The 18,067-nt window shown below is 38.6% G+C and overlaps 2 protein-coding genes across 3 annotated transcripts; both read right to left on the bottom strand.

The window, feature by feature from the left end:
- Positions 1 to 3,738: 3,738 nt before the first annotated feature.
- On the bottom strand, positions 3,739 to 5,607 carry avp (arginine vasopressin). The gene is made up of 3 exons (XM_084728673.1): positions 5,371 to 5,607; positions 4,065 to 4,269; positions 3,739 to 3,950 (listed from the first exon to the last, which is right to left on the bottom strand). Exons 1-3 carry the CDS (start codon positions 5,488 to 5,490, stop codon positions 3,814 to 3,816), a joined length of 462 nt encoding a protein of 153 aa, XP_084584799.1. The 5' UTR covers positions 5,491 to 5,607; the 3' UTR covers positions 3,739 to 3,813.
- A 4,087-nt stretch (positions 5,608 to 9,694) lies between these two features.
- On the bottom strand, positions 9,695 to 17,722 carry ubox5 (U-box domain containing 5). Of its 2 annotated transcripts, XM_084728667.1 has the most exons (7): positions 17,587 to 17,722; positions 16,315 to 16,378; positions 15,293 to 15,394; positions 13,279 to 14,036; positions 11,934 to 12,523; positions 11,650 to 11,835; positions 9,695 to 10,387 (listed from the first exon to the last, which is right to left on the bottom strand). In XM_084728667.1, exons 2-7 carry the CDS (start codon positions 16,366 to 16,368, stop codon positions 10,167 to 10,169), a joined length of 1,911 nt encoding a protein of 636 aa, XP_084584793.1. In that variant the 5' UTR covers positions 16,369 to 16,378; positions 17,587 to 17,722; the 3' UTR covers positions 9,695 to 10,166. The 2 variants fall into 2 exon arrangements, with proteins under 2 accessions (XP_084584793.1, XP_084584794.1); XM_084728668.1 differs by lacking the exon at positions 16,315 to 16,378 and having other exon boundaries at positions 17,587 to 17,720.
- Between the last annotated feature and the right edge of the window lie 345 nt (positions 17,723 to 18,067).

The following is an 18,067-nucleotide window of genomic DNA, read 5'->3' as shown; positions in this document are numbered from 1 at the left end:
ACACACCTGTGCACCCACCCATTCACAAGGAGGAGGTGTCATGTCAATATGTGCCTGGACTTTCCGTGACAAAGTAATTAACTCATAGTGGGTTAAAGGTCTTTAAGAAAACAAACATAACTTTCATTTTGAACCCGACACTTTGTTCAAACGGCTGCTGCTGGATGAGTGTGTGGTACAGGTATGTACCACTCAGACATGCTTCAACAGGTTTAATGAGCACCTTCTTAACGGGATCTTATTTGATTGATGGATACAAAATGAAAGCTCAGCAAATACCACACCCAGAGACGTGAAAGATTGAATTTATAGGCCATCGTAAAACAATTTTTTATCAAAGCTTAATTAAGGTAAAACAACCGCTCAAGCAAAGTGATGCAGGTCTTTACACAACCGAGTCAAACATCAGTGTACAAATGAAAGGGAGAAATAAGAAATATCAAATTTTATATTTAAAGTCTCAAAACAAATGAGTAATAGCAGTGGACAAGTGCAAGGTTCTATAATAATGTTTTGATCTTGAAATGTAATTGATGATGACTGAGTAATGATGACAGGAACCTGAGTTCAAGCACCTGAATCTGTGGAAGAGAGTCCAATTTTTTTTTTTTTTTTTTACAAATATGGGCAAATTGAATCTTATATTTGGCAACATAGTCCTCAAATACGTCTAGAGCAAAAGATTGCAGGTGTTTAAAAGGGCTAACAAAATTTAATTTCATGTTGACAAAGATGTGGGTCCGTCAGTAAGTTATGATGTTGATCTAACACCGCAGAAATTGAGGTTCAGCGCCAAAGACAACATTTCACATTCAGGTGTGGCTTACAAACCTTTGTCACATGTTGTGCAATTTAACTGATTGTACAAGCCATGCAATTATTATTGGGAAAAAAGTCAACCTGTTCTCCAGGGGAATTTTTCTGGTAGCACAATTGACAGACTGACTTCTTGGATGTTTATTTGAAGATGGGAAAGTTGGCCATGTGGTAACAGGCAAAACTGGCTGATGGAAACAATGTCTGTCTGACATTCTTTTTCATTTTTGAGCATGCAACACTTAATACTTGATCCCATACAAAGCCTTCAACACTAATTTTGTTTCCCTCCTGAGCTATGTTGACATAAATGCAGTACTCCAAGGCTCAAAATTCTCTGACGTGTTTCTTTTTCCCGTAAATTAAAATTTAATTGTTTATTCTTAATCAATTTACAAATCAATCAATATTTGGTTTGACCACCGTTTTCCTTCAAAACAGCATCAATTCTTCATTGTCAGGTCTATGATTAACCAATTATACCAAACAGGTGCTAATGATCATCAATTTCATATGTAGGTTGAAACACAGTCAAACTCTGCTACCAAGGTGAGGTTGTAGAAGACAGTTTCATGTCACAGGTCAGACACCTTGACAAGACTGAGTACAGCAACAAGACACAAGGTTGTTGTCCAGCATCAGCAAGGTCTCTCCCAGGCAAAGATTTCAAAGCAGACTGGGGTTTCAAGATGTGCTGTTCAAGATCTTTTGAAGAAGCACAAAGAAATGGGCAACGTTGAGGACCGTAGACGCAGTGCCTCTAAATGGTGGGATACTTAAATACAAGAGTAATGTACTTAGTTACATTTCACCACTGAAAAAAGCATAACATACTTGGTTTGTTTAAGTGAACCCAACTCAAGCACACTGATTTTGGCAGCTTTTTCGACCTCAAAGTACAAGTAAAGTTAAAATGAGTGTTAAGTGTTAAGTGTGTTGATAAAAACTGAGTCAGGTGAACTTAGTATTTGTAATTAAACTTGATGCCAGTATTTACAGTGTAGCCCTTTTCCCTCCTCCGCCTCCAGTGTTGCTCAGCTCTTCGTAGGCTTGGGAATGTCCTTCTGAGCACGGAACAGAGTTCTGTGTTCTTCACTTGCAGCACTAAGCCATCTCTTTAAGATAGTCAGCTCCTTTCTAATATTGTGTATTTTGGCTGCTGAATCTCTATGGTTGTCATAGTCCGTAGCCTCTTCTCCACTTCCTCTTTAGCTCTCGCTTCCAGAACCATGTCCGCCTTTCCTGAGGCTATCTGATCCTTTTCTTCTTGGACTGTGTGACTCGAGGGACTGCTTGTCCTACTTGGAGGCTCCGGGGTGTGTGGAGTGCTTCCTGGTCTTGCTCCTCCTCTTCCTCACCAGGTTCTTCACCTGTGCATTGTGGTGTTTGTTGTCCCTCCTTGCATTTCACCCGTGCCTGATGGATCCTAAGGCATTCTTGTAGAGGGAACATTCACTCGTATTTGTTTGTCTGTTGTGTGAAGTTTTTAATCTGGAACCTGTCTTGTCTCAAGCTCCTCTGGGGGCTTTAGTGTATTTTCTCTATATTGTTTCATTCTAAAATGTCTGATCAGTTATTGCATGATGTATTGTGGGTGATTTAAACTTGAAATTAATCACAAACCAAACAGAAATTTACAATAAGTCATACAAAATGCGTCATTCTGAGCCACTAAGTTAATTAAGTCAACACATTATCTGTTTAAATGCACCATGTGATCATGTATATTTATATTCATTTAAAAATTTGCATCACTGACACAATATTGGCCAAGGGCCCACATGGATTGGCCACACAGGTACTGAATCAGTCAAAACAGGTAACTATCAGAATCTGGGGGGTGCTTCATCCTGTTCCAGCTGGATCTGGAACACATTACACACAAACTGCCATCACATAAAGTCCTGGCATAAACACCAGGTTTCAATCATCACAGACAAAGGAATATGACGATTAGAACTCAGTCTTTTATATCCACAAACATGTTGGTGCACAACTGAGAAAGTTGTGATCTTGGCAGATGTGAATGAAAACTGCTGGACTGATTCTAAATCAACACTTCTATGTTAATGTGTGTGCTGCATTACTACACAACCACCCTTTAATCTACCTTAAAACAATAATCTTCCCAAAATGGTCCAGCCTTTGTTATCCCTTCTTGACTTTTACATCAGCGTTAACATTAATTTTAGCTCGCTGTAAATGGTGGCACCCAAACAAACTGTGTCGTCTGGAAATGTAATAATAATATTCAAAAAGTGAAATTGATTAAACTATAACCATTATCATAGCGAATTTCTCAGAAGTCGTTATCAATGCTAAGAATACATTCCTTTCACTCTTACTCTCACTCACTCATACACATGCTCACACGCACACAGAAGCAGAGAGATGATAAACAAGTTTTATCAGTGAGTCATCTGCTAAAGATATAATTATTTTGAGCCTGGGAATAAGAACAGACCGCAGAGTTTGGTTTTTTTGGCAGTGATAGATTCTGTATTTCTCTCCCAGTTTCAATGTACAATAATATTTCTACTACACAATAAGTCACTGTTGTAGCATTGTCATTTCAGCTGTTTTACATGAATGTCTTCATCTTCAATCTCTAACTTATTTACAGTGTTTTCCGCTATAACTCACATGTTTGAAATTGAGCTCTGAGGCATTTTATATCCCCTCATACAGAATAAAATTTTGTTTACAGTATGTGCATTAGTATATACATTTCTATGATGGGAACAAACATAAAATCTACTTTTTGCATACCCATTATCATGATTCCTCCCCCCCAGGATAAACATATTTAACCAATTACTGAAGTTGAAGATTGTTTACGTTCTGTCTGAAATACCACAGCAGTTGGAGTTAAGAGAGAAGAAAGCTTGACTTGGCATTTTATTGGTTGAGATCTCAAGGCTTATAGTGGAACAGGGATGGTCTTCATTCTGCAGCTCCAGGCCCTGAGAAGCAGAGGAAGCTCCACAGACAACAGTATCAGTACTCATTCTGTCCTCTGGCAGCTACATGCAGCAGACGCAGAAGCAGCTCTGCAGGTGAGCTCCCTGCAGGGCTGTCGGCTGCCTCTGAGGCCTCTGTTTCCCCCAGGCAGTCAGAGTCTACCGCACAGCTCTCTGAGAGAGAGAGGGAGAGGAAAATAACAATACTCAAACTATTCCCATAAACCAACTCATACCACATTTACATGTCTAAACATGACAATCACATGCAATCAAAGCAGACTGTACCTGAGTTACAACAGAGTCCTGAGGCAGCACAGCGTCCTCCTTCAGATCCACAGGGTCTCCCTCCCGCCTGGCAGGGGGTGAGCAGGTAGTTCTCCTCCACACAGTGGGCTGTTTCTGGTGAGCCCAGCAGGCAGCCGAGGCCCTCCCCGCAGCAGATGTTGGGGCCAAAGCAGCGGCCCCTGTCTCTGGGGCCACAAGACATGCACTGTAGGAAAGATTGAAAAGATTTAAGCATTAATCAGATGAAATTTTCACTAATCCAGTGCCACTTTAACATGATGTGTGCCCTTAAATCATTTCTGTTTCTTTCCGTTCTCGCTTGGTCTCATTTGCAAAAAAAAGACACAAAATAGAACAAAGACAATTTTCTTTTTCAAATTTTCAATAGATATCACAATATAACAATATGGTTATTGTGAATTCTTTTGACCACAATAATCGTAGTGAAAATATGATATTGTGACAGCCCTAATTCAAACATTGGCAATGAGAACAGAATCAGTTGAAAAGCTGATTCTTAAATACTGAATAGAAAATGACTGCGTGATTTCAGTTGTACATTTATCTCAGTATATTTCTATCTGTCTATATATATGTATATATATATTATTTCTAATGTGTTTATTAACTTGCCTGTACACCACCCTAGAAATCAGGAGAATAAAAACAATATAAAAACATTTAAAATGCATCATATCATATCATATTATTTTCCTTAAGGTGAAAGTAAAAACCCCTATCGTAGAGAATGTGAAATGTATTTTAGTGCCCTTTCTTCTTGGAATTTAATGTGTGAAGCCTAGAATGGATACATAATTTAAGAATATCATTCTCATAATGATTTATGTTTATGAAGAAGGTCTATTTATATATGATTTCTAGAGGAATTAATTTGTAATTATGTGTTAAGAAAGGATGACAATTTGTTTCTCCTCCATATGTAGTTAATTGTTAATGTAATTAGATGAGCTACTATATACAACTTCATGATGTTTTCTGTTCTACTTTGTTATTGTTATCATAATTTACTTTTATTGTGGTCCTTACCATCTTTTTTCAGGTTTTTCTATGTAAACGCCTGGGTTGTTCTTTACACATCTGAACGCACATTAAATTCCCTATATTTTATACTTAAAATTTGCACTAATACTTTTAAAACTCATTTCATACATGAAATAGTCCTTATCTCACTTTTGAAATCGTTTGAATAGGCTCAAAGGCAGCTTGAGAATTTTTATTTTTTTTTTTTAAATCCATGACAGATGATTTCCCAAAAGAATTCAGAGAGGATAGCAGAGGTCCTCACCTGTCTGATGCCAGTCTCCGGCAGCGCTCTCTTCCCTCCTCGGGGGCAGTTCTGGATGTAGCAGGCGGAGGAGAGGGCGAGCAGTCCCAGGACGCACAGGGGAGACAGGGAGTGAGGCATCGCTGCTGCTGGTTCTGGATGAAGCACCTGTATGTCCTCCGCCTGGGTGGGTAGATGTCTGACCGATGTCCCAGTCGATCCCTCACTTATAAGCAGATGAACATGATGAACTGACAAAGAGACTGACACTCGTGTCTGACGTCAGTGTTGTGCCGTGCCGCTCTCCAAACGCACGCGCGCGCGAAGGCCACCGGCGTGGGTGCGTCGTGTGCGCGAGAGGTCGTATCAGATGTGGTCGTGCATCAGATGTGTGCCATCTAACAAATGTACGCAAGAAAACAGCACTGACTGTAGATGTGTTTTATGTATTCAAGACTGCGCCGCGCTTATTTGGAAGAACTTTTGTGAATAATTTGAGGCTCCGCGGTGGATGACGGGGGGGGGGGGCGCACACCAAAAATGGCACAACATGAACAACTAATGAGACAGCTAATCAGATTTACTGCACTGATTAAGTACATTTCATTGTGATCATGCTCAATTCAGCTGTCAAGTTTATCACTGTTCATTACTGCAGGATAGACAGGTTTGACTTCACTGAAACAGTGCTGGCAGTGCATTTGTGCTGGGGCCCTTTTTATTTTCATGTTTAGTTTAATTCAATAAAGATTATAAAAGATAAAAGTTGCACTGGGGCCCATGGAGTGGGGGTGGGCCCCCAAAACAATGTGTTGGGCAGAGAATTTCTAATTTTCTTTTGTCATATAGAAATATGCAACGATGAATGCTTGGTAATATGTTGATGTCGTCTAGTGTCCAGTCTCTATTTGACCATGTGATGACTTTGACTCTCAGAGTGCTCTCCATGGGCCTAAGAGCTTTGTCTTTGACCTCTCTACTTGCCCAACAGCCTGAGAAACTCTTTTGATATAAATACACCCAATAATGTGGAGAGCTGCAATGATTAATCGATTAATTGTCAACTATTGAATTACTCATGAACTATTTTGATAATGGGTTTATTGGTTTGAGTAATTTTTTGAAGAAAGACTAAAAAAATATTTGATTCCATCTTTTTAAATGTGAATATTTTCTGGTTTCTTGACTCCTCTGTGACATTTGAGGATGTCACCTTGAGATCAGCTTGATCGAGTGACTAATCATTACTTGACGATGAAAATAACTGTTAGTTGCAGCCCAAATGTATGTGTGCTTCATAACTACCAACCTGCGCACTGGGGCCTGTCATAAGTACCTTATGCCACCACATGAAGGCAACTGTGCTAGCATCATGACAAACTCAAGGTCACGCAAATTATCCTCCTGATGTGATTTAAATCTATTAATGAGCACAACAAGATTAGCATTTCAAATAAACATAAATATCTGAAATTCATTATTCCGTTCAGAGTCTTAATGCATGCTCAGAGTTGTATTTCACTTGTTAGTGGTTGTGATGCTGATTAACAAGTAAACAATAAATGGCAAAACTGAGCATCAGAGGCAGCATGAGGCTGTTAAAGGAGTTATTTAATTAGCATCCCAGCATTCAAGCATGATCCTCCAATAAACAGAAGATGCGGTTTTATTTTGCATTACTGTACTCCTGAACGGTATGAAATATGATTTGATAAAAATTATTTAAAGACAGAATCATAAATAAAAACAACTCCTGATAAATCTTGAAATAAACAAAGTTTTCACGCGTAGTGAAATAAAGTTAAAGTTTTAGGGTGAATTTACATTTTTTACATAATTCTGACACATACAAAGCAGAAAAATGACATCCAGCATCAACGTCAGTGGCAAAGATTCTGTATTAAGAAGAGCTGAATGATGCATAGAACTGCCATGACTATTGCATTAACAGAGTAGGTGACTGAAGGAAAAGTTAATTGTCAGCTATTTTGATAATTGATCTATCATTCCAGTCATTTGTCAAGCAAAAATGTCAAATGTTTGCTGATTCCAGCTTCTTAAATGTACAGATTTGCTGCTTTTCTTTGTCAGTTATGACAGTAAATGGACAGTCGTTGGGTTTTTGACTGTTGGTTTGACAAAAGAAGCAATTTGAAGAAGTAATTTTCAGTTATTTGACTTTTTATAAACTAAATGATTAATTGATTAACTGTGGAAATAATTAATCTGTTCTGTTAGTGTAGCACTGATGATATGCCCAAAAAAGTCATTTTGTGATTATCTTATTTATTCTTTTATATATGAATATATGAGTCATGATTTTAGTTGGATTGATAATTTTTGCATTTCATTGTCACTGAAAAAAAATAGAAAAATTTTGTAACTTTGGTTGGGGACTGTACTAAACAAACATGTTCCCTTATATGTGGAGAATGAACTGTAGGCCAGGTCATCTATGTAGCACCACAGTGCTTCATTCATAATGGTATGTTGTGACACATTTTACCTTGATCAAAAAAAATTGCTGCTCCTGTGCTTTGGATGTTGGCCATGTTGCAGTTTTGACAATATTTCAATTAATTGTTCAGCCATAGTTTAAAGGCAGTCAAATTGAAAAGAAGAGGCAGTAGTTAATATGTCTTATTTAGTATTATTTAAGTGCTTTGTGGACCACTTGCACATGAAAAAGTGCAGCTGATGTCTCCATTTCACATGCAGAACAACTGATCCCAGTCTCTGCTCTTACTGAGCGGATACAGGATCATGACCTTGGTTAAGCTTAATGTTGTCAGGGAAACCAACATATAAATTATGCTGTTTGTGATCGCGAGGCCCAATAAACAGTTTTTTCCTGACTTGGATCTGATTAACCCTTGTGAGCATGCAATAAGATTCTAATAAGGGGTAATTAGGGTGAAGTGTACAGAAGTAAAAAATGAATACGTGGGCAAGGATACTGTAAAGAATGTGTAGCCTGTGCCGGGAAACATTGTGCACACATTCATTTCCTAACACAGCACCACAAAGTACAGGCATTATAAGACATGATCCCACGCAACTTGCAACAGAAAGCCTTTCAACTGTTTTTAGTGTCACAAATATACCATTTATATCATGTAAAAATTCTTTTAAAAATCCAAGTGGGGCAAAGCATTGAAAAATAATGAAATCTGTGATGCCATACTCACAAAGAAAAAATTGTCTGTCTTTTCGTCTGATGTCGAAACAAAGGGTTCAGTGCTGTCCACAATCAACCAGAAATCGCTTTACATGAGACATAGACCTGGATGCAGTACTGTCCACATGCAAAACAAAATTCTTCACCCTCACATGCATAAGTGGGTAAAAGTGACCTTGTGGGTTTGTTTTCTTGTATTATATTTATAATGAAAACAGGTAACTGAAAAGTTATCATGTTTATGTTCATTATTTCCAGCATTTATGTTGATAAGTGCCAATCTGGCAGTCACAAATATTTTGAAAGTAATATAAAAGTGCTACTTTAAGCCATTTAAAGGTCAAGGTAAACTTTTATTGTCACAGAGTACAACGCACAATCAGATTTAGTCTCTGCTTTTAACCCATCCTAGTATCAGAAGCAGTGGGCAGCTGCAGTGCAGCGCCTGAGACAAACTCTAACTCTAAAGCCAGCACCTTGGTCAGGGGTACTGAGTGGATGTTTTTGATGGTGGAAGAAAGTGGCGCACTCTGAGGAAACCCATGCGTGCCTGGGGAGAACATGGGAACTCCACACAGAATTGAAGATTGGGACAGGGACAGGGACAGAACTGGGATTGTAATAGGAAATAAAACTAAACACGGAATCTCGTGGTGGACAGAGTCAGTTGGTGGTATAACAGAAATTTGACTGAAATATACCGGCTCTGAAGAGATTCAGACACATTCAGGTTTTAATACTACTTAGTAAACACTTGCCATAGCAGGAATTCATAAAACACATTGAAAAGTAGTACATAACCAGTTTCACTGGGCCCTTGTCATTACATTTTCTACCTGCATTCACCCTCTTTGGATAACTCTATAACCCTATATAACAGAGTAGGGAATGTAAAGTGAATGATGTGAAGGGAATGTAAAGTGGTAAATGGAGTGAACAAGGCAAGAAGCAGAGCATGACCCCGTCTGTGTTTTCACAATGATCAAACAGCCTTGGGTGGACTCGATTTTCCACTTAATTCTTCTGGCCTCTTGCTCTCAGTACTGCTGTCCCCCAACCTTTTCTTTGTGTATCCTCAACACATCCAGGGTCTGTACAAAAGCTGCACAACCAAGGCTGCAACCACACTTCACTGCTCGATGAAAAAGCGAAGACAGGGAGAGGGGGTGGAAGAGAGGAGGACAAAACTTTATTTTTAACGTTCTTTTTGTAAAGGTCTTTGCCTTCAGTGACGTCCTGTCTATGACAGTAAAATCAGAGGTCTCTGTGATCTGATTTTTTAGCGCTACAGGTCCAAAAATAATTCACTACTAGACTTGAAGAACTTGGAAAACTGAACTTGTGTGAAAAAGAAATAATACAAAAATATTACAAAATATAATAAATTATAAATGACAGATGGATAATTTAATTAAATTATTATATATACCAATAGTCAGATATATGGTATGACACATCTGTGAGTTTATTCTGTATATCACGATGCGTGTGGAGGAAGTAGCAGGTGTAAATAAGTTTATCATGGTCAGAACATCATTAATGCCACATCTGCAGTACAATCCTGTCTTCACCTTGAGAACAGTCCTCATATCTTCTCAGGCTCTGAAGGCGTAGGTAGGTTCGCCTTTGACAGCATCTGTCAGTGATGCACACGAATGATGTCACTGCGTGGGGTAGGCCTTTGGCAGGTGGGACACAAGATGTGATTGGATGTCCATACAGTGACAGAGCTGAGTGATTGTGATTCCCTCCGCAGGCAGGAACGGCAGAGAAAGTGACCACAGGTGAGACGGTAGATGGAAGATGCAGACTGAGAGTAAATGGAGACCGAACAGGAACATGCTGAGCACGTCTTCTCACCTGGAAAACAAATGGGGAACATTAAAAGGGAATACTAATTAAGTAGTCAATGGATTTATGTTGATTTAACATTGGACATCATAAATACTGATGACATACTAATACTCCTTCCCAAGTAATGATGATTTTCATTATCAATTAATCTGTCAGTCGTTTTCTCAATTAACTCACTAACTGATTGGTCCATGTCAGAAAATGCTGATTACTGTTTCCCAAAGCCTAAGATAAGGTCTTGTTTTATTCAATTAGATGACTACAGAAATGAGAAAATGTTCATGTTTGAGAAGCTGCAAATTCAGACATTAAAGAAAATAACTCAAAGTGGTTAATCAATTATCAAAACAGTACACCATTAATTTAATAGTTGACAACTAATCGATTAATTGCAGCTCTTCTACACACTTCATACAGTTGTGTTTTTCACTGCATTTCAGAGTTCTTGTGTTATGTATAATAAATTAATGCTTCTCAACAATGACTTGGCCAAGTGTATTAGACTTGTTTGTGAAAAAGACAGGCATTGTCAAGTTAAAAAAACAAACAAAAAAAAACTAAACATGCTGAATTTTGGTTTATTGATGCAAAAATGTACAGTTGATTTCCTGAAACATGATTGGCTAACACGGTGTCTTACTGCATGATGCTGTGTTGCACCAGAAGTTGAGTCTAGTTTTAAGTTTTCAGTGATTTGAAACTGTGTTCATTATTCTGGCACTGGGACCCTCACTGCATCATCAGAAATGGCCTTGTTCATATAAATGAGAGGGCTGTGATTTTTCACGCAGAGCTGAAGATGGCCTAAATGTGGCATTAGAGTGGCCGAACATATCCTGCAATGTGCACGAGTCAACACACATGCTTGCTGCAAGCAATAGAGGCAGTGTTTTCAGCTGTATTTTGGTGAATATGTGGATGTCTGGGAGGAACATATGGATGAACAGCAAAGAATTTGACTGTGCTGTATAAGTAGTTTGAGAAGTTTACATCAAAGTTTTTTTTAACCTCCTTGAAGATAATCTCACACTTATTTTTAAGTGAATACCAAGGTTATTACTGCAGTCCAAAAAATTCAGAGGTACTGATTGTGAGTCTAAAAATTCTTAATTAACTCATTGATTTTCACAGATTGGTGACATTTTTTTCCATTTTAGTTTTAACTTCATTTTTGCTGGGTCACCATTTGAATCCATTAATGTCACTACCCATATTATAAAGATTGGGTGGAGTATTTCTTCCAAGTCCTTCATAGGAGTAAATCCTACCTGATGGCATGCTTGTAGGGCCTGCAGTCTGACAGCGCTGTGACAGGTTTGGTGACTCAGAGTCAGGAGTAACCCGTCTCTGCTGGGACAAGTTAGAGGTGAAGGAGGGTCGTCCCTGCAGGGCAGAGAAGAGGGCCTCATCCAGACTGGCTGACAAACGTTGCTCATGAGAGCTGCAGCTGGGGGCTGAAGAATTATGATGAAATGAGGTGTCAGACAAGTCAGCAGGAAAAAAACTGAGATAGGCTTTGGGATCTTACTCTTACTGATCATAGTATACTCACATGAAACTGCATCATTTCTTGGTCTTTTTGTTTGAGGTAGTAGTTGCTTATCCGCTGTCAACCCTTCTGTTGATTCTCCATCTAGATCTCGTTTCTTTCCTCTCTCTAATTCTAATCTATTGTCTGAAGTTAGAGGCTGGAAGTTAGACATTAGATTCCCATTATCTGATGAAAGTTCTAAAGCATTTTCTATCTGTGTAGTCCTATTTGCAGTATTGTTTGTTGAGCTTTTCCTGACACATTGAGAGCTCTGGGATTGTCCATCCACCTTAGAAGCTATAAGTCTTGAAGCCTGTGGATTCTCTCCCTCTCCTTGCCTCCCCAACATCCCATCCCTCCTCGTCATCCCGTTCTGCAGGAGAAAGTGGTCAATGCGGCTTTTCAGTTGGGGGTTAGGAAGAGGCTGGGAGGATGAGGTAAAGGGGACGCCGGTGAAGGGGTCGTTTGGAGGTCGACCCCACGTGGCCTCCCTCTTTTGGTGCTCCTCCAGCGTGGTGTTATCCACTGACACACCACTGGGCAGCAGCATGGGCAGCATCATTATCTCCTGAGTTATTGGGTCAAGGAACTCCTCTGGGATGGAAAGATCGCTGGAGTCAGACAAAAAGCCAACAGATAATTATGAACATTGTAAGGGTTAAGTGTTTTATTATTATAAACTCTATTTTATTTAAGACGGGAAGGAAATTAAACAAATATGTTGGTAGAGTTGCTCTCTAAAGGTTAAATTTCTGATATTTGGTCCAGAAACAGCTTAAAAGTCAGAGGGGATTCATGTTTCCAAAATAAAAGTAAGCATTTCTTATAACATTTCTAAAATGTTATAGCAATTAATATTCAGCCTTTTTCCCTTTTAGATCTAATTGATAATTAACTTTATCAGTCAATAAACAGAATAATTTTATTCATATTGGCAAAGCAGATGCATAAATGTTTCTTCTTGAGTCTTAGGATAGTTTCATGAATTATTATTAATATTAATCTTCATGGGAGTGAGTCAGAATTTAAGGATAAACTTAAAATTTGCTTCCTTGAATTTGTTCCTTATAAATGGGAAATGCACTGTTTTACAAATGATAAGCCAGTTGTTTTCATGTAAAGCTATCCCCAGATCTTATTCCCAAATCTTTAATACAGTTGGGAAAGACAGATGACCTCCTTTAGGTAGAATATTATAAAATGCTGATTTTACCTTTAATTGAAATCAAGGACATGAATATAATCATTTTTAAATGCATGTTATTATGAAACAAATTTTTTAATTTTTCTACACCCAATTTTTTTCATTTGCCTCAGCTGACTGATAAGTGTTTAATTAGATCTGGACAGCTTCATAGACACATACCTTGGAGGTGTGGCTGTTTGCGGTTGGGATTTCTTCTGGCTGACAGAAGAAGTGAAAAGTCCAGGTCGTGGTAGCCGTCTTTCACTGGCCTCGTGGAGTTTTTTGATCCTCTCCACTTCTTCTGCTGGGCAGCAGCGAGCAGGCTGTCCCCACACAACCAAAGCCTTGAGCCCCAGAGCAGACGCTGCACCGCCAAATGGCACAGTCACACGAAGTTGTGTCACAGCACCCAATGAGAGCAGACCTCGACTCCACAGCTCCTCTTGTCGACAGTTTGCAGGTTGTGACGGAGGTGGCGAGAGGAACGGGGGCCGGGGACTAAAATTTGAACGTGTGAAACAGACTCGAGTCTCCTCCCTAAGTTCACAACGACCAACCAGTTTAAACTCTGGTTCAGAGATATTTGAATCAGAGTTTGACTGACACTTTGACTCATGGCCCCTTAGCTGCGGCTCAGCTAGAGTCTTTTCTCCCCACTGCTGGGCCTGTAGACTCCACTGGTGGCCATTACACTGACGAGATTTACTGTTGTGCTCTTGTTTTTTTGTGTTCTGTTTATTCTGGTCCTCTCCCTGCATCTGTCTTTGTTCATTTTGCTGAACCTGTTTGTGGTCTTGACTAAAGTTCTGGGAGGGCAGCCGATCAGAGCTGGTGCTGATCTCCAGTCTCTTGCAGGCCTGTCCTCGGTCCATACCCCAGGGCCACAGCTCCACATCCACTCTGCACAGCTCCACCTGGAAGCCAAACTTCAATGTCACCTGAGAGGAAAAATGGATATTAATTCATTAATTATAGGGACAAATGATGTTGCGACAGATCCTACCCACTTTTAAAAGTTCTGAAAATATTAAACCTGTATTGAAGACATTCAGTAGTAGTTCTATAAAACTGTTGTTCTCATGGACCCCTAAAGTGACACAAATTAGGCCATGGACCCCAATTTGATTAGATTTTTTTTTTTTTTTTTTCAGAAAGTATACTTGGTTTCCTGTGTAGTCTTAATACTGCTGTGGTGTTTTGGGTTCTAGTTTTGGCTCATGTCTATTGCTGCTCGGATTATATGCTTAAAAACTCATTACTTCTAAAGCATCTGGATTACACTTAACTATAGATAACATTACTAAGGCTAAATTACAATGTTCATACTTACTGCAATGGTGGTAATTTCCTTGGTGTGGTGGTGCACCACTGCTAAAGGAATATAGAGTAAACTCTATTCTATGATACAATGATTTGAACAGCTTCTTTTTATTTTCTTTCTCACTCTTACAGACTACTTGAAATACAGAGGGCTTTTAAATCACAGTGTTACAATGGTAGAGAGCTCAATGGACAATGACTATCAGCCATCATGATGGACGATGGCATCATGTATCATCCCAAGCCTACCCCCTAATACTTGACATGTGGCTGAAGGAAATGTTGGATATCTAGACAAAATTAGATTTGCTATGTCAAACAGAGAGTGACTCTGCCGGATAATCTGACAATCTACTCATTCGATACATTATCTGCAGCTTCTTTTTTGTATCACTACTCCTTTTTGGGTTGTGCATTTGTTGCTTGTGTATTTCCTCTGCACCAAAATCATGCTTTTCGTTGTTAGGTTTCTAAGAGGTACGGCACTCTGCTGTAAGTTGTACTGCAATGCCATTTAATTTTATTGCCTTTATACACTTTGTGTTAAAGGAGAACTTGGCTTTTCATATATCAGCCAGAGTAAAAGATTATGAAGATCGGAAAAGACGGATAGGAAGATCTTTATAGATAAAACCAGAACAAACCACAAGAGAAATATTAGCTACTCTACCTTCATATTCTGTATAATGGCTCATGGGGTAAATAGGCTGATCTGACATACACATTTTCCCAAATTCATGTTTCAAAAATGTTGTTATTTAAATAAAAAGGAGGTGGTGCTCCTTGGCAGTGACCACATCAGTCTGTCACAGGTCAGACTGTGATCTTTTCATAAGACAGGAAACAGGTAAGTATGTAAGTAGTGCAATCTTACCTGTACAGGTGGTCGTAGGAAGTACTCCAGTTTGAAGCCCCGCCTCCGAAGAGCGGGGTCATCTGACACAAGGTTTGTGACATCGTAGCCATCTGCACACAGCTGCAGTTGAAAAATAAATCAAGTAGGTACTTATATTCTTTAGTGAAAAATTGAAAGAGTGGTGCCACAGTTTATGATTTTCAAAGATAACTTTACGTATCTTCTTTGTTTTGCTTTTAATGGACAGTAGGCAAAAAACAATGAAAAAAAGTCGACATAAATAGCTCCAGTTGTCTTAAAGGTAAACAAAAGTCATTAGAATGTTAACATCATTTTAAGACATCAGATGCAGATTTTTTCTGGCAGTTAAATTGGTTTACAACTTTCTTCTTCTTCCTATTATCATTATTATTATTATTATTATTATTATTATTATTATTATACATTTTTATTAATTAGGCCTGTTGGCAATACTTTTGGAGGACTTTTAAGTTCCAGGCATGTTGTTCAGAGCAGCACGCTCAAGACAGACTGAACAATATATATGACTGGCTACAGAAAACTGTGTAAAACATCACATGGAAGGACAGGTGACAATATAAAAAAGGGCTTAAAGGGTAAGGTGGAAGAGGAATAAAAAATATAATCATAAGGTTTGAAAGAACATCTGTCGTCCCAAGTGTGGAGAAAATACAGCCATGATCAGATTACAAAATACCAATAAAAAGAACATAACAAGGTCGGCAGTGATTCAGTCTCCCACACACCACTTTGTCCCTCTGCTTCTTTATCTTCCACCTCACTCCTTGGCCATTTCAAGTCTGTGTACGTTGATTCTTCCTGTTCATTCAAAATGTATATGGGGACTATTCTTAAACCTTTTCAAAGGTAAAATAAGTGTTCTCAAAAGACACCAGAAATTAGGGTTTTAAGTAGTTTTAAGTCCTGAGAGCTGATAGCAAAGCACTGTACATGTTGAATTAAAAAACATAGCTTGAGAAAGGTACAGTTATGTGATAGTGCAGTGAAATGTGTCACACCTTGTTGCAATGAACTGTTGTATAGAAGTGCGGCAGACAGAGATTCACAACCATATTCTCCAACCTGCAAACAAACACTGATTTTAGAGCTATGCGTTTCCTTGCGTCAGCTTACAGGTCAAGGCTAAATGAGGCATTCAGTGGATGAATACAACTGTTCAATACTCACTCACATTGGTACACCACACTGTCCTACATTATGAGAAGATAATCACATTTTTGTTGTCTCTATTTATTGGTTCACAAGACCTTTGACCTTGTAACAAAATTACCTTTGCTGACATACTGACTAATTCACTTCTCATCACCATTTTTCAACAGTTCAAGGATGCAAACTTACATAGTACCGTTGTGTTAAGTGATAGACTATAATTATGACAGAAGGTGGAAAAGCAAGATTTCCACTTGTGTTTCACATCAGATCCAGTTTAATTATAGTATAATTCAATAAAAATGTGAAAACGTATGCTAATCCAAAAAATAAAATTTGCTATCCATGAAGCACACTGTTCAGTTATGTGACTTCAGCTAAGGTTAGTGCTGAAGAGATTAGTGAATTAAATCACACAACATAAAATAACAACAATTCAGATTAATGATTAACCAGTAATTGGTGAGTAATTTACCAAAGGAAAATGGCAAACAGTTGCTGTTTCTAGTACATGAAATGTGAAAATTTTCTGCATTTCTCTCTCTCATTTCTCTTTTCTCTCTCTCTCTGGGAACATGTGATGGCAATTTCAATATTTATTTTTTAGTATAAGTAAGAGAATAACTCCTCATAGCCTTAACTAAGTTAAGTTTAGGGATGCACAAGTGATTGAAATATTATCGAAATCGCCATATATAACCAATTGCAATATCTAAATCGCAGATACTGCCGTGTCTTTCTACATAAAAGAGTGACAAATACATAATCATTATGATACTCATTTATCACGATTCATGTGTCAATATCTGTCAAAATAATAGCTCTTTTTTTTTTAGTTTTTCTTTACTATATCGTACAGCCCTATAATCTATTATCCTGGAAACTACAAACTACTTACGCTGCACTAGAGAAACTTACTGTTTTACCTACAGAAAAATCTTGTTAACCCTAATGCAGGAGGCTCTGAACAGTAACGTTATGTTATGGAATATAGGTAGGTGACATATAAAAAGCAGCTAGCACTATGATGCTAGCTAACAGTGCTAATGCTAAGCAAAACTGACACTGTAGCATCAGTAAACTTAGCTTATCAAAATAACGTTAAAGCAGAAAAGGCTTACTGTGTTTGGTCGTTGACACACTACGCTGTTTTGGCTCTTAATGTGGCTCCTCAGACTAACTTAAGATGGAAAAAGGGGCTAATAGCAACCTATGGCTACTAGCTATTAACTAGCTTAACCGGCACAACTAGGGCAGCCGAGAAGGGACATTTTTCACATGCGTGTTTGCGGAATTCGGAAGCGTGAAAGAGCTGCAACAGGCGTTAAGTAAATGAAGCAAGACCGGGCTTAATTTACTTGCTTGTTCACTGACGTTATATATTATTTACCTGAGGAAGGCCTTTTATATTTCACTAATATGTTTCACTTGACCATTATTACATTTCACACATGCATTTGTTTCCCTTCAAAGATGTATCTCCTCCTCCACACGAAGGTCAACAAGGTTGCTGCGTGTTTACAAGATGAAATCTCATCATTTCATGCATTTCAAGGACACCTCAGTAAGATGCATGCTGGTCCTAGGCAAGAACCCTGACGA

This window comes from Lutjanus erythropterus, chromosome 10 (assembly GCF_056507025.1).
Source record: "Lutjanus erythropterus isolate fLutEry1 chromosome 10, fLutEry1.hap2, whole genome shotgun sequence".
In the NCBI taxonomy this organism is placed as follows: Eukaryota; Metazoa; Chordata; class Actinopteri; order Lutjaniformes; family Lutjanidae; genus Lutjanus; species Lutjanus erythropterus.
This window is presented reverse-complemented; position numbering and strand designations above follow the sequence as displayed.